At 37.6% G+C, this 17986-nt stretch overlaps 1 protein-coding gene across 1 annotated transcript in view; it reads right to left on the bottom strand.

Annotated features, from left to right (window-relative positions):
* Window positions 1–13271, bottom strand: part of SLC35A1 (solute carrier family 35 (CMP-sialic acid transporter), member A1) — a 23552-nt gene extending 10281 nt beyond the window's left edge. Inside the window, exons 1-2 of the mRNA XM_012723089.1 lie at window positions 13098–13271; window positions 1189–1348 (exon numbers count right to left, since the gene is read on the bottom strand). Of these exons, the coding sequence (XP_012578543.1) occupies window positions 1189–1348; window positions 13098–13234 (297 nt within the window). The 5' untranslated portion in view covers window positions 13235–13271. The remainder of the gene's footprint in view (window positions 1–1188; window positions 1349–13097) is intronic.
* Window positions 13272–17986: the final 4715 nt, after the last annotated feature.

Genomic DNA, 17986 nt, shown 5'->3' with positions numbered 1-17986 from the left:
AGTAGATGACTGGATTAAAAAGATGTGGTACATATATACAGTGGAATATTACTCAGCAACCAAAAAAGAGAAACATATGTCTTTTGCAGCAACTTGGATGGAGTTAGAAAAGATCATGCTTGGTGAGATAAGCCAGAAAGAGAAAGAAAAATACCGGATGGTTTCGCTCATAGCAGGATTATAATGGACCAGGCAAGAAAATACTAAGAATAATGAACAGCCATATACCAGAGACATTTTGTGGGGATGGAGTGGGCAATAGGATCAAAAACGGGGGGTGGGGGGAGGGAAGTGCACGGGAGTATGGTGACAGCACATGGGTGACTCAGTGATGGGAAACCCATGGGATTACAATTAAGATGAAAAAAAAATGTACAAAATAATGTAAAAATAAACTTATATTATTAACAGAAAAAAGAAAATGAAAAATAAGCTATTTCTGCAGATTAAAAAAAAAGATTTATTTATGCATACAGAACTGGGGTACAGGCCAGAGGTGCAGGTGTGGTGAGAGGATTCACCAAAGACAGAGCGGGGAGAACAGGCCGACTGACAAAGTACAGTGCTGAGGGGAGCAGTGGGCTGGTCAAGAGAGGTCTGCCGCACCCTGTGGATCACCTCCAGGGCAGGGATCAAACTCATGCTTAAGTGGCTTTAGGTTCCACTGGCATTTGGCTAGCTTGAGAGAACAGTGCCCCCCAACCAAAGATCTATCTCATTTTTGCAGTAAAGCTCCAAGTTAACAAGTCCAAACAACATGCTCAGAACTTCCCATTAGAGTTCCTGCCTCCCATTAAAACATAAGGAATATTAAACATTAAAGGAAAAAAAAGAAAAATAAAACCAAGCTAGAAAATCAATTGTGCAGAAATAAGAAAACAAAAATCAGTGACAAAAACTAAAATAAGTATCCTTAAAATTATATTGCACCTGTGAAATGAGATTGAGAGATATACGCGATAGGTCTATAGAAAAAGCTCCATTCTCATCTTTGCAAGTTCTCTGTAACACAAGGGAGTTAAAAGGTACCAATTATATATTCAGGTCAGTAGTACATTATTTCTAATAGCATTAATAGAATTACCAAGAAAAAAATTATCTATGTGACAAAGAGTTAATAAAAATCTTTTCACCATAAAAACATTTTTTAAGATTCTGCACTTTTTATCATCACTTAACCCTCCTTACCTGGTACACTGCTGCATCCAGATTGCTAAGAGCTATGAAAGCCATGTTGTTCTGAACAGCATACACTAATGATGGCACACTTAACTTCATCAGTTCCTTGGGGCTCCCCAAGACATTTTCTCTTAACGAGGCCTTGAATCTACCCAGGCTACCAGTTTCTCTTTGAAAACAAAAGAGAGAACTCATTAGGGTTAAGGGAGAAAATTTGAACAGCATCCTTTTGATAAGATTTCTTTACACATAGGATAGCTAAATTTTGTTAAGCTCATGGATCTCATTAGGAAACTTTTTAAAATCATTTTGAACTAATTTTAGATTAAAAGAAACACACCAATGGTACATCCTAATAAAAGAAAAACAATTACAAGTTCTATTTAGAAAAACGTAACAACTAGATTTACCATCTTAAACCTCTGTTCAAAGCTCCAGTTTTTAAATATATTAAATAATGAGGTAACAGATGAAATTGCTGATACGAGCTATAAAAATAAATTTATATCACTTAATAAGATAAGCCAGAAAGAAAAAGAAAAATACCGGATGGTTTTGCTCATAGCAGGAGTATAATGGACCAGGCGAGAAAATAATAAGAATAATGAACAGCCATATACCAGAGACATTTTATGGGGGTGGAGTGGGGAATGGGATCAAATATGGTGGGGGGAGAGAAGTGCACTGGACTATGGTGATGGCATATGGGTAGACTTGGTGATGGGAAGCACACGGGAATTACAATTGAGATGAAAAAAAAATTTATATCACTTTAAAAAAATTAATTTATATCACTTTAAATGCTATTATGTCAGATGCTTATTTTTTAAAAACCAGGTTGCATATCCATTTTTCAAGATTATAAACTGCAAACAAAAAAAATGTGCATGTTACTTGGGACAGGAATTGAGCAATTCAGATATTTGTAAATTAGTTCAGTGCTTATGAAATATGGAAAATATTCAGATAAGCATATTCTCATAAAAGAGGAATATAATTTTACAGGACATCTGAATAATTTACTAACAAAACTGAATATCTGTAATGTATATAAAGCTTACTACTAAATTGCATGTTGATTATACATACTCAGCTATTCATATTTTCCCTCTGTAGAACTAGCTAATCTGGTTCATATTTTTCCCTGTTGTATATCAATTCACTTCTTTTCTGAAAATAAAAACAAATTTTTATAATAAGCATCAACGGTTTTTTTTTTTTTAAAGATTTATTTATTTATGCATACTGAACTGGGGTACAGGTCGGAGGCTCAGGGGCAATGAGAGGATTCACCAGAGACAGAGTGGGGAGCAGAACAGGCTGACTGACGAAGTACACTGCTGAGGGGAGCAATGGGTGGGTCAGGAGAGGTCTGCCACACCATGTGGGTCACCTACCTGAATGGGATAGAACTTGTGCTGAAGCAGCTATGGCTAGCGTGCAATTCTGTGCTTTTTACCCCCCTGTGCCACCAGCAAGGGCCAACAGCAGATATTCTTTATCAAAAGAATCCTAACTGCAACTAACAATATCCTTCCTTAAGAGGCTCCTAATATAGATACACACACACACACAAATATATATATTTACATACAAATATAACTAACAATATCCTGCAGCTAACAATGCCCTTAAGATAGTATTATTATACATTACTATATTACATATAGTAATATATATACATATATTAATATATAAAATCCTATTAATATATATAAATATATGTATTTTTAAAAAAAGATCCTATCTTGAGATTTATCTGTTCTAGCTTAAAGTTTATGATCATCACAATGAACCTCCCATTTTTGTTGACATAATCAAGTCATTAATTGAAATTTTCATATTTAAATTGTCCAGAAATAACTACTCACATTCTGAGGGAGGGAAAAGAGTGTATAATATCCACTTGACTACTTATGGTTATCCACTGGACACTGCTCCCAAGAAAATGCTTTCATAAGACAGGAAAAACTAGCCTAGGGCACAGAAACTAAAGCTATCCCCTTTAACAGATCTTCCCCAGCTGCCAAATTCAGTAAATTCCACAGCGGTGAATCTGCATGCTAGAAAGTAATGTGCACATCCTGATGGGAGGTTATACTACCAGGCAAAGGGAAGAATACCAGAGATTACGCAGACACTCCATATAGTTTTGAAGATGGCCCTTAGTAACTGACATTCTTTTCAACCTACTTTGTAATGCAGATGTAAAAAGTATGCCATATTTTTCTCAACTTCTTCAACAGAGTATAAAGGATAATTTTTCAAAGCCTGTTTTCACAAAATTGAAAAAATTAAAAGAATCAAGAGGTACACTAAAGGCCTATATTAACTGTGTTATATTAGAAAACATACTTGAACACTTTCTTTAATGTAATTTTCACTAGTAAGCTTCATATAACAGCAGAGATGCAAATCTTAGACTGTACAAAGTACTGTTTTCACTATATTCTTACTGACTATAGTTATATCTTCAGAGTAGAATCCTTAGGATCTACTAAGAAGTGCCTGTTTGTATTTTTTATCACATTCTCTATCCTTCCATGTACATTTATCTCCTAAATAAGATTCTCCATGCTTTTATAGCAGCTGTGTGTCCTCCCCATAACCCCCAAGTATAGGAAATGCCGTCTAACCTCTCTCCACCCCTTAGAGATAACTCGAAAACTTCCGTAGTATCAAATACATTTTTTGGCTGGAGAACAGAGTTGGTCTGTTCATCAGTCACTCTCTGCCTTGTCAGAATATGGGCTACTTGAGATCTAACTGCTCCCCTACTAACCACCATGCCTGTATCAACAATCAAGGATGTGGTTCCTGTTCTGTTCATAACTTTTCTTCTTTCTTACCTCTTCCACACTTTTCAGCTTTCATTAACAAAGAAAAACTATCACCAGCCTTTCTTTGGAGTGTGGCAACCCTGCCAAAGTACAGTGTTAGGGTTAACCTGTAGTTCTTAGGCTCTTCTGTTGTTTTGTTGATGTTCTCAGGGGCTACTCTTTCTTCACTGCCAGAAGAGTCTTTTTTTTTCTTTAGTATCTGTGTTAGTATCTTTTCCTGGTTCCTTCACTAATCCAGGTACTCTTGAAAGCTCAAATTTCACTGCAATACTGTAAATTATAGTATTATGCTTTTACTATTTTGAAGTACAAATAAATAGCAGAAGATGTAAAAGAACTTGTATTTTAAAAGCTCAAAAATAATAGAAAACCATTAGAAAGTAAGATAAAGAGACTTAGGAGGTGTAAAAAAGAAACATATGTGTAGCGCTAGTTACAATAGCCAAGTTATGGCAACATCCTAAGTGCCCAGCCCCTGGTAGATTAAAATGATGCAATATATGCACACAATAGAATACTACTCAGCTATATTTAAAAAAAAAAAAAAGGTGGAATGTTGCCATTTACAACAATATGGGTGGAACCGAAAGGGGCTGTTATACTAAGCTAAGTAAATGAGAATAAAGACAAATACAGGATGATTTCATTCATATGTGGAATATAAAGAAACAAAGCAGAGAAACATAAAACACTGTAATCTTTTAAAAAAATATACACACACACACACACACATATATATATACACAAGCCTAGAAATCTGACTGCAGAACTGATGCTAGCAAAGGGGGAATGAGGAGACTGGGACCATGAATAGGTGACAGGGAGGCAATGGAATGAAGTGGAAGAATGTCAGGGTTTGGGTGGTGGGCACTGGTAAACATCTGGAGCAATGTGAACCCCTAAAACATATATACGGTGTGGTAAACCAACTCTATCTGAATAAAATTAAAACTTCATTTAAAAAAGAAAATGTGGGAATCTTACCATGCAGAAAATTCAAAGGAGATAAAGTATTAAACAGATTAAATTTACTGCTTAATTTAACATATTTGCTAAAAAATGTAACTATAGTTATATATAACTATATAGCTTTACCTACTAAAGGTTAAAAATAACAGCAGCGGCCCTCCCTGGTGGCGCAGCGGGTTAAAGCACTGCACTGAGAAGCTAAAGCCATTTCCTCATGAGTTCGATTCCCGCCTGCCCCGGAGGTGACCACATGGCGTGGCAGACCTCTCCTGACCCGCCCGCTGCTCCCCTCAGCAGTGTACTTCGTCGATCTGCCTGTTCTGCTCCCCGCTCTGTCTCTGGTGAATTCTCTCACCCTCCTCATCTCTGGCCTGTACCCCAGTTCTGTACAAATAAAAAATCTTTAAAAAAAAAAAAAATAACAGCAGCAATATATCTTCTAGAAAACACAGTAATCATGTACCTTTTTGTTTTACTATTGAGGGAGGGAGGGAAAAGAGCACATAAAAACAAGAGGTCAGTTTTTCTCCTACTTTCATGTTCTAGTATTTTCTTGGAAATAAATCTTAAGCATTTTAATGGCTCTTGTTAAAAACAGATTAATTATATAAATGGTGTTGCCAGATACATGTAGATAAAGAGCATGTAAAATCAAAAAGTATAAATTTTTTAAAGACACAGCTTTCCCTTTAAACTTCCTATCTGAACAATTTGCTTGGAATGCTTGTATTTTAAACAAGTGATGCACAACAGATTGCTACCAGGTGAAATTCTGAAGTTCCATGTTGACTGCAGACTGCCCCTGAATTTCTTATCAGCTGAAACCAATTCATTCTGACCTTTGGTCAAAGGTGAGTCTCATTCTTTAGCTCCTGATCTGACCTACTAGATAGAATGCATAAAATCCTTGGCTAGGTTACCAAAGCACTATGTGAAATGAAACACAGCTGAAGTTACACATGAACTTGTGAAATTTAAATCTTGTTTACAAATTACTCATCTGCAAAGTTAAGTATAATTAACTCACATGAAGGACTTTGGTATAAAAAAATAATTAGGTGATTTGAAGAAAAAAATACTTATCATGTATAATTAACTCACATGAAGGACTTTGGTATAAAAAACAATAATTAGGTGATTTGAAGAAAAAAATACTTATCATGAAACATAATATATATGGGTGTAAACAGGCAGTCAAAATGTAAACCCAACAAGAGAAACAGGACAGGGCAAGATAAGCTATAAGGAACTGATAGCTACATTAACTATTCTAGATAATACTAGGAAATGGTAAAATAATTTTCTCCAATCTCATATGGGTGAGTAGTCAAAGAGTTAAGATACATTTGTTTTATCACTAAACACACCCAAAGTATATGTATATTTATACATCCTGTTAGGTTAATCTTTGTAGACCGTTGGATAGCAAATAATGAAAACATATACTTCATTCTCAGGTATTGGAAAATTGTCTTCACTTCCTTTTCTCTAAGCCACAGATGACCAATTCCATTTGAAAATGTCAGTTTTAATAGCTATGACAGGGTTTGGTCAAGTATTCAACTAACCAGCAATTTTTCTACAAATTTTAGTAGTAACTAGTTTTGTTAAAAACTGAAAGTTTTAATATTGTACTCTTTTATATTTCAGTCAGATTATAACTTAGAATTTGGCAACTTACAACAAAAATATTTTTTAATTATTCAATTTTGCAATATCAAACTACTAATCTATCTCCCGCCCTCAAAACAGAATTTAGTAATTTCCTTTTCAATGTGAAAATGATTTGATATAATCACACATATGCAAAATAGTGTACAATAGTGTATTGTGTATTCCTCTCTATGTTAGTTTCTGGATATATTGTCCAGAAATCAGTAATTTTTATGGTATTCTTTACAGAATAAGGAGTCAAAGAACATTACAATAAAAATATTCACAAAGTAAATCTTTTCACAGCTTCCCCTAATCTCATGAGATTAAACAATTACTTTGATAAGTACTCCCATATTCATTTCTCTAGCCCACATCTATCTATCTTCTATGTTCTGGATCCATTAACCCAACCATTATTCTCCATGCCCACTTGGATTATACCTCCTTAAAATTAAAGTGCTTATATCCCCCTTCTCTCAAATCTACTTTTCTTCCTGTTCAGAAAAAAGTCTATCCAATTTTTCTACTAAGAAACAAGGATATGATTCTTGACCCTTCCCCTGCCTACTGTAGTTGATCCTCTTATTTGTAGATTCTGCATGTAGATTCTGCATGTACATTAGCTGCCTATTCACTAGTATATCTATAACCCCAAAATCAGTACTCCCAGCCCTTTCATATGGATAAATATGCATAATGTTGCCAAAAAACAACAACAAACTGAGTTGCCTAATGCTCACATTCCCAGCTAAGGTAAAAAGAAAAAGGCAGTCGATCTGCCTGTTCTGTTCCCTACTCTGTCTCTGGTGAAACCTCTCACCGCCCCTGAGCCTCTGGCCTGTACCCCAGTTCTGTATGCGCAAATAAATAAATCTTTAAAAAAAAAAAAAAGAAGAAAAGAAAAGAAAAGACAACCCCTCCACCTTCTAGCTTCAGCGCTCACACTGGAAGTAAGTATGGTCAGGGCCCTCCCTTGTGGTGAAGGAGCTAAATCTCAGCACTATCAGACTATCACCTCACCTCACTATAGTCCACAACCGGAGTTCGATTCCCAGCCAAGGCGCTGGCTTACATATGGTGTAGCAGACCTTTCCTGTCATGCCCGCTGCTCCCCTCAGCAGTGTATTTCAGTAGATCTGCCTGTCCTGCTCCCCTATCCTGTCTCTGGTGAATTCCCCCACACACCTCCATTCCTCTGGCCTATTGCATAAATAAAAAAAAAAAAACTTTAAAAAGTATGGTCTATACAGTGCCACATTTTTCACATTTTTGTGAGTTTTGGTGGTGATTTTGTTGTTTAAGTTGGCACCAGACTTAGTGCTATCTAATGTTCCTTAGTATGAGAAGGCTATGATGTACTTCATGAAGAAAATGCATGTTTGGTAAGCTTTGTTCAGGCTGGGTTTCAGTGCTGCTGACTGGGCGTTCAATGCTCATGAACCAACAATGTATTTAAATGTGTCTGTATATAGAAACATACTAAAAAATAGGGTTATATATTGATTCCTTGAAAATGTGGCTATGGCATGCTCACAGGAACCTAACCCTGTATTTCCCTTAGAAACAAAAATTCAATATTCACCATTCAGTGTCTATAGATAGACTATAATTACCGCAGGTTATAAGAACCAAGCATGTATCCAAACAATCACCAAGTCCTATAGGTGCTGATCATCTCTAGAACTCTAGAGATAAGGGCTGTGAAGCAAGCAAGTTTCCAGCACAGTAGCAGTAAGGGAGATTGAGTGAGACATCAAAAAATAACCAATTACAAATAGACTGATGGGGGCTTTAGAATAATTAAAGAAAGAATGCATTTCATGAGGCATCACTCCATAACACCTAATCTAATGACTAGGTGATCTAATGGCTAGGACTCAGCACCGCCACTACAGCCTGGGATCAATTTCTGGCTGAGGAACTAGACTTGAAAAACTGAAATTCTGATAACAAAATCACCTGTGCTGTCACTATCACTTGCCTCTAACACACTTCCCTACTTCCAACTTCTGTATCCTGGTAATCCATTCTCAAAGGGATCAAAGTATCTTTAAGGCAAAATGGGTTTCCATATTAGTTTCTGATTTAAGTCATTCAGTGATTTCCTAATGCAACTGAAATATCCAAAATCCTACACAGGTCCATGGGACTGTCCTTGATACCCTGCTGATCTGATGGTATTCTTTGAAAATCAAGAACTTTTCTGCCTTGGGCAAAGTTTTTGAATTTTCAGAGGGTGGTTTTTTTGTTTGTTTTGCTTTTGCCTTCTTTCTGCTCTTTTTTCACCCAACTTCTACTGAATCTTCAGATGTAGGTTTAAATGTAATTTCTTCAAATATAGGGGAATCAAATAAGGGATGGGGAGGGGAATAATAAACAAAACAAAAATAAACAGGCAACTATAAATCAGAGACATTCTGCAAGGGAGAGAAGGGATCAAAACAAGGGTGGGACGAGCACAAGGGACTACAGTGATGGTGCACAGGGAACCCGGTGGTGGGAATTCTATGTAGAGTACACCGGAGAGTAGAAAGCAAGCATTGTACAAAAATGAACAATGATGGAAAATATATATAAATAAATTATATAAAATTTTAAAAATCCGTTTCCTTGCAAAGAAAGCTTTCCAGCCTACATGGCGACCCTGCATTATACATATTTACAGCATCCTCTACTTAACAACTCCAATTTGTTTGATATCTGGTTGTCCACTAAGAATATAGTTTCATGAGGATAGAATAATGCCTTTTCAGTCACACTTCCTTTCAAGTTAAAGAACCAACTTTCAACATTTTCACTGCATAGCTTTCCCAAGCTTGGAGCTATGCTTCACTTTCAGTATCAGTGTCCCATCACAGTGTCCTCTCATTTCACTCTGTAGTTAACAATCTGTGACCACATACACTGAAATAATTCTTTTATCTTTTGCTGTTTTGCCATTCTAAGAAATTTACATTTTCACAGATGCCCTCTTCAAAGTAAACCTTTTGCTCCAAAAAGTATTTTCCTATTGAGAATAGCCGCCTAGCAACCTCTCCTCAACCCCCAACCCCCAGCTGCTGTGACTTTATTAGAAGCCTCAACTGGCCACATTTTAGCACTAAGCAAAAGCTGAGCTGGTTTCTCTAACCTTTCCTGAATCCCTACAGCTATACAGGGCTTGAAAAAAGTCTACAGTGCTAACCTGGTGGCTTCCAACAGCTCACAATTAAGGAAAACCTGCTGAATGATTTGGTGGCCACTGAGTGGACGTGGTGTTATGTCAGTGAAATCATCGGCTAGCAGGGCATCACTGCCTAAGTTTGAAGCCCAGTCTTTAACATCTCATTACATCTGGTTTATTATTGAGTGTTCTTGAACCTCGTGTAATCAGATTAGTATTCAAGTAAAATAATGTGTCAAAATTTTTCTTCAGATGTTTTTGAATAAACACATAATTTACCAATATATTTCTCACAGAATTACATTCATTTTAAAATCCAAGTTCCAAATACATTTCACTATTTTCATTTTTTATACATTTTTTCAGTGCCTTTTCCAGCATTTTCTAAATGATTCTCCTTCACAGCCAAGGTAGCCCTATAATGTGAAATGCCAACTACCAAAGCCCTGTGTGTCATGACTCTGTACTCTTTCCTGAACGTCCATGGTCTTTGTCTATTCTGCAGGTGAATGTTCATGTGATGCTGGTGATATACACACCAAATTATTGATGATGACCATGCTGATAAATTACAGTATTTGGTTCTGCAGTGTCTTTTCAACACCACCATTTGACTTGCCTGATGAATTTTTAGAAATTTTTGGGTTTTATTTTGATATAATTTGCAAAAGTTTCCACAAAACAAACTCCTGATCTATAAGATCAAAGAGATGAAGAATGACACTAAACACCAAGCAGCTCAGAGCTGGAAAATGAAACAAAATCTGTGCAGTGGGTTAGCAAAACACTAGTGCAACTAATGAGCTATGCCCAAGTGCTCACTTTTTCCTCTGCGTGATGGTTTTTAAGAACTATTACCAACAACAAACCAAGTGAACCATAGTTTGATATTGCAATCTAAAATAGTTGATGGCATCCTCTACTCTGTAATACAATCTCTGTAACACAATACTATTTTATTCCTGAGCCACAAGGTTTTTTCCCTATGGAAAATGGGGAACAAAGGATAAGAAACTGTGCCCCCCACCCCTCTGCATTCAATACTCTTTTATATCTGTCTCCAAAGAAGCTAAGCTTTAACATGTTATCAATTTATTGACTCTTATATCGCAATGTGAAAGATGTTCTAGTGTTTTAAACAGAGATTTTTGCCTTTGGAACACTGTCTTTTCATGATACTATAAATCCTTTTTTTTATCTGGCATTATTCAGAATGAAAAAGCTCCTAATGGAAGCAAACTTTCCATTAAAAATGATTCTTGTGGGCCCTCCCTGGTGGAGCAGCGGGTTAAAGCACTGCACGGAGAATCTAAAGCCACTTCTGCATGAGTTCGATTCCCGTCTGCCCCGGAGGTGACCACATGGCCTGGCAGACCTCTCCTGACCCGCCCACTGCTCCCCTCAGCAGTGTACTTCGTCGATCTGCCTGTTCTGCTCCCCACTCTGTCTCTGGTGAAGCCTCTCACCGCCCCTGCACCTCTAGCCTGTACCCCAGTTCTGTATGTACAAATAAATAAATCTTTAAAAAAAAAAATGATTCTTGTGGCCCTCCCTGGTGGCGCAGCGGGTTAAAGCACAGCACTAAGAAACTAAAGCCACTTCCACATGAGTTCGATTCCCGCCTGCCCCGGAGGCGACCACATGGCGAGGCAGACCTCTCCTGAACCGCCCGCTGCTCCCCTCAGCAGTGTACTTTGTCGATCTGCCTTTTCTGCTTCCCGCTCTGTCTCTGGTGAATCCTCTCACCCTCCGCATCTCTGGCCTATACCCCAGCTCTGTACGAATAAATAAATAAATCTTTAAAAAAAAAAAATGATTCTTATTAAGTAAGAAACTAAAAGGTGAGAGATTTTACCCTACTTGCAACCTAACAAGCTAAGCTGTCACAGTACTTCTATCTTTGATACAAATTTTAAACTCTAATATATTAAAGCTTTCTACCATCTAGCAGCCTCAAGTTAATTTTCTGTTTTTTACTTCCATTCCAAACTATTCCAGTTGTTTTTTTTAATTAATAATGTGTGTATTTACTGCGTTATTTTGACTCTTCCGCTAAACTTTAAATTCCAAGCAATGGGATCAAAAACGGGGGGGAGGGGGGAGGAAGGGAAATGCACGGGACTATGGTGGTGGCACAGGGGTGATTTGGTGATGGGAAACCCGTGGGGATTACAATTGAGATGAAAAAAAAAATGTGCAAAATGATGTAAATTCCAAGCAAGCAGAAACCATATCTACTTCATTCATCCTATATAGCCAACATACTAGAAACCTGTTACAGAGTTATCACTAATTATACATTTGCTGATTGAAATTTTAAAGTGATTAAATGTAAACTGTGTCTACCTAAAAGCCTACACATACTATTCCTCATTGCTTTTCCCCTCTTTCCACACACATCTTGAAACCTGTATGAGTCCTCACCTGCCCTCAGGATCTCAGATGGTCCCCTTTCTCCTCTTTCCCCACTAATATACCTACAAGACTTTATTCATCCTCACAACCCTGTTACTTTCTCCAATCAAAAATAAAATGAAGAAATGGAAGCTTACAAAGATTAAGAAGTGTGTACAAAGTCATAATCCAGTAAATTAAGTATTAAAATCAGGTCTGTATCACTCCAAAGCCCTTGTTCCTAACCCACTCTTCTACTGTATCTTTAACTAAAAGGAGTCTCATGAGTTACTGATTTAAAGGCCAGTGCTGTCATAAAGTAACAGTATAATACTGAGAAGCCTCAGATGTTATACAAATAAAGTAGGGTTAATTATAGTACTTACCCAAAAAAATTGTAATGATTAAATCATAAAAAGCCTTTCATACAATACCTTGTACTTAACACAGGAAACACACAAGAAATGATAACTATTATTATAATTATTCTACACTGAAACAGATGCCAGCAAATTTTTCTGTAAGGGTCAAATAATAAAATACTTAGTCTTTGCCATACAGTCTCTGCGGCAGCAAAATATGCAACAAACTGACTGATTCGGACCAATAGAGCAGGGTTCTTCAACCTCAGCACTATTAATATTTGCAGCTGAATATGTGTTGGGGAGGGTATCCTGAGCATTGTAGGATGTTTAGCAGCATTACTGGCCTCCACCTACTAGATACCAGTAGCATCCCCCAAATACCTGGTGGGGAAGAAAATTGTCACTTGTTAAGAAACACAGCTCTAGAGCAATCAAATATATTAAAGATGCAGTTTTAATTTTCTTATTAAAAAAGTACCTTAACTAAGTGGAAAAATAATCTACCACACTAAAAAGGGTGTTTATACTCACCTAGCTAAAATTCCCACACTTAGTAGCAACTTTACAACTTCAGTGATACACACAGCTGTGGTTGAAAAGTAGAGTTCTTTGTCTGTTGTCCTTGTGTATCTTAAAGCTATGGTATAAATTGCAGCCACCAGCGTCATCACTGTCAAGCAGTATAACTTGTATAATAAACTGACATTTTCTGGAAAATATATGCAACAAAGATTATTTAGTTAATAAAAGTCAAACTACATTATTATATTAAAATGTTTTTCAATTTCAAGAGCAACATACGTTTTGAAACCCATGACTTAAAATTTATTTGAAAACAATTTCCAACTGCATGAACACAATCATACATATACAAAGCACAGCTGACTATGCAACAATAAGGCATAGTTTGGTTGCTGGGAAATGCCTCAAGTGCAAGATTATGTGGTATAATGTTATAAATTACATACTTAATTATTCAAACTTGTGACAACAGAGCATTAAAAAAACTTGAAACAACTGTGTTCTAAATTTAATGACAACAGAAGGAAAACAAAAGGAGTAACTGAATGATAAAAGTAAGCTTACTTAAGGGGAGTGGAAGGGAGAAAACAAAGTGAGGAGGGAGTTAAAAAAATGGAGTGTAGAGGACTATGGGTATGCTGGTGGTGGGTGTGGTAATACACACCTGAAAGATGTGATCCTATACCTTCAAGTCGTATATGGTGCTGTGAACCAATGCTACCCCCAAATAGTTTTCACTAGCTTATTCCTTACCAAGTTTCAGCTTATTATGATAACTGATGTAATTATGTATAGAATTAAGTTTTTCACCCACTAACTAGTGCATAGGGGCATGGGAGGAAGGAAAGAACTTTAATAGTCAAATAAAGAAATAAATCTCTACATCGCATTTATATTGTGAGCTGACTGCTTGTGCCCTCTTAGATCTTCAAGACCTCTTGAAAATAGGACTCCCCAAACTTCTGGAACCATGTATTGCTGGGGCTGCTATGTGTGTGCATTCACAATTACAGAGAATGTTGCCACAGCCGCTTGGCCATTGCATTAAGGGAGGACCCAGAAATCTATGTAATAGAGTTAGAAAAGTGCAATATTATAATTTTTAACTGAGTTGTGTAACTAATGATATAACATTATATGTAAAAATAATTCCAAAAGAAAGTATTAAAATCGGTTCTATAAAATTTGAAATTACAACGTATAAGCACTTAGTTTAAGAACTGCTTGCAAGTCTATCTGAGCAGTAGTCATCACTCAGGTATCAAGGCCCACTCAATAGCTGGGATAAAACCACAAGCTCTGAGATACAAGTCTCCCTCACAGCCCCCTGACTTCTGATACTGCCATTAACAAGGCTTCAATTGTTTCTACTTTCTTTATCCAATTCCCACAGGTCATTCCCAGCTCTCCTTTGCCTTCATTCAAATCTGCAGCTCAAGTTAAAATGAGATTAATAGCAAATTATTTCTGTAAAGGGCCAACAGTAAATATTTTAAGATTTACAAACCACAAGGCAAGATCAGGAATATCATGTGGGTACTTAAATAATAGCAAAAAAAAATCCTCACAACTTTTTTTACAAATTAAAAATATAATACTTGACTACATAAGTTAATTATAACATAGGCCTACTATCAAAAAGCATGGTACTCACTCATCAAAGTTAGTGTTCCATCAAATCAACAGCAAATGTTCATCTGTAGAAAACATTCTTAGCTCACAGACCATACAGAGATAAGTAATAGGCTAAATTTGACCAATAGGTCAAATTTTACAAACCAGGATTAAAAATCAGAAGGAGAGGCCCTCCCTAATGGCGCAACAGGTTAAAGCACAGCACTACGAAGCTAGCCACAGATGCTGCATGAGTTCAATCCACCCAGGGAGGTGACCCACATGGCACAGCAGACCTCTCCTGACCTGCCCGCTGCTCCCCTCAGCAGTGTACTTCGTCAATCTACCTGTTCTGCTCCCCACTCTGTCTCTGGTGAATCCTTACTGCGCCTGTACCTCTGGCCTGTACCCCAGTTCTGTATGCATAAATAAATATTTTTTGGCCCTCCCTGGTGGCGCAGGGAGTTAAAGCACAGCACTGAGAAGCTAAAGCCTCTTCCTCATGAGTTCGATCCCCACCTGCCCCAGAGGTGACCACATGACACCGAACACCTCTCCTGACCCGCCCACTACTCCCCTCAGCAGTGTACTTAGTTGATCTGCCTGTTCTGCTCCCCACTCTGTCTCTGGTGAAACCTCTCGCCATCCCTGAGTCTCTGGCCTGTACCCCAGTTCTGTTTGCACAAATAAATAAATCTTTAAAAAATAATAAAATAAAATAAATAAATATTTTTTTAAAAATCAGAGGGAGGCAGGGTAACTCTGGGCTGCTACTGTTAACTAGTCATGGTTACTATACTGCTTTGAGAGCCTAACCACAACTCAAAGAACTTCCATAGGGATATGTTAGAGTCTAAAATAATTATGTTCAGTTATGTTAAAGTATGAATTTACAAGGAAATTGGATCTTTAATAAAATACCTTTCTCTGGGTAAATTAACGAATTATATGTAAACTATAGGCAAATTTTAAGAATCACATGTCTTAACAAGTAATATAATAAAACCAGGAAGAAACACCCTGTATTTGCCTAAACTGTGTTTCTAAAAGACCTGTGAGCTAAAACACACTGTTAATGTAAAAGGAAGTGGAGATCATTACAATACTTCCTTCTCAACATTTCCTACATTGAAAAGTGTATGACTTCAAAAATAAACAGCAATATTTTTTATTCGTTATAGGAGAAAGCACCTCCTAACTTCTAAATCGGGGTTGAACAAATAACAACTCACTGCTTATTTCTATCTAGGCAGCTTGGAATCATTTTACATTTTTAAATGGTGGGGGAAAGTTTTTAAGTAACTTTATGACACATGAATATTATAGGAAATTCAAAGTTAAGTGTCTATAAATTAAGTTTTATTGTAACAGAGCCACATTAATTTCTAAACTGTCTATGGTTACTTTTTTGCCCCGCAACAGCTTCAGTAGTTAGGACACAGCAAACCCAGCTCTCTACAGAAAAAGTTTGCCAAACTATATCCTAGATTATCAGCACTTTCATAAACTATATCCTAGATTATCAGTACTTTCATAGTTTGGGCTTCCAAACTAGAAACTACTTTGTTTAGCAATTAAATAGGTTCCTAATTCCAAAAACAACAGCAACCGCTTAAACACTAAACCAATTATTTCAAGCCTACAAAACATCCTGAACTAGAGTTATTATTGTCATCAACTATGAAAGAAAGCTGCAAAGTGATTATAAGGGAATATATACTATATTTGTGAAAAGCACTGAGCTACATAGAATAGTAAATTAATACATCTAGGTATCTGTGAAACATAAGGTGCTACATGAAATACCATTTACAAACTCAAATACTTAATGCTTTTAAGCACTTTCTCTTGTTTCAGCTTAACGTTAGATGAAAATTCTCTTCACTCTATAAATTTTCCTGTATGAAATTTGTTTTTTTAAAATAATATAGTAGTTTATTTTTACACCATTTTGTGCATTTTTCCATCTCAGTTGTAACCCCCTGGGGTTTCCCATCACCAGAAATTTCAGTTTTTTAAGCTAACAGCAAAAAAGTCCCTGATATGTATTCACTGTAAATTTTGTTGAGTATCACAATCATGTCCAAAATCAAGAGCTAAAAAGGTAGTTCACAACTTAGCTGTGTTGGTGAGTTGGCACAATGGTGTATCTACGTTCTTTCTACTTCTAAGTTCCCACTAGCTCTTGCACCATTTGTTTGTGTGGAAACTGCCTCAAAATAACAACGTGACAGCTGCGAAGTTTTTTTCCAGTTATATTTTACTATATTTTAGAGGGGATGGATATTATTTGTAATACCTAAGCACTAAAAGATTCAGAAAGTTACAGATAAATCCTTTGTGAATATCAGGAAGCTATGGCAACTGCACTGTAAATGTCTTAACATGATCAAGCACATAAAAAATGTTTGGCCTAATAAAAGTGTTTGTATGGAATAAGCCTAAATTTGTATTTGTTGCAACTAGTTCAGATAATGATTTGACTAATGTAGTATTTGTTTCGTTCAATATAAATCTTGCTCTGCCATGCCCGTTCTATGTTAATTTTCGAAACAATTCCATGCTGACTTTGCTGCCCAAAGACTCTTCAAGTGAGGCTTGCATGACATGGGAGAATACACAGAAAAGCATATGCAACTACAGACAACGCCCCTGAGCAACACTTGAATGACAAACGTGGGATCTTCAACCAGGAAAATACTTTGGCTCCCAAGCAAAACGATACCCTGCAAACATTTGTTCAACACTTAACTCAGAGAGGTCCAAATGCTTCATGAGGGGAGGGGGGCGGGGCGGGGGAAAACGAGCGGAGAAAGGCCGTGGGCGTGTCCCGCCTCTCCGAGGTATTACTCTGTCCCCCCAGAAATTCAGGTCTGGCCCTAACTTACAGACCCGCCCAGCAAAACAGGAGCGCAGCGGAGCTCATCAGACTCGTCCTCCGGAACGGCAATTAGCCGCCGAAGGCCACTGCTAGGTTGCCGCCCTAGGGGACAGCCGCTTTCCACCCAAGATACCGGTGCTCCTTCCACCCGCCAGCACCGCTCCCCTGGGGAGGGGCTCTGTCAGCGACCACTCGCGCCACAGCTCAGAGCTCCGAGCGGTCTCCACGCCGCAGTGTTAGTTCCAGGAGCTGTGGACCGCCGCTAAGGCGCTGCACCGGCGGGGCCCGAGGCCCCCGGGCATCGCGGCGCTGGAGGCAACCGAGACCGCGGCGACCCTGCGGAGACGCGAACTGTCCGCCTCCAGCCGGGGCCTTCGCGAGTCGTGGCACCCCCGAGTCCGCC

Source organism: Condylura cristata, unplaced genomic scaffold (genome assembly GCF_000260355.1).
Source record: "Condylura cristata isolate star-nosed mole 26May11 unplaced genomic scaffold, ConCri1.0 scaffold00001, whole genome shotgun sequence".
Lineage (NCBI taxonomy): Eukaryota > Metazoa > Chordata > Mammalia > Eulipotyphla > Talpidae > Condylura > Condylura cristata.
This window is presented reverse-complemented; position numbering and strand designations above follow the sequence as displayed.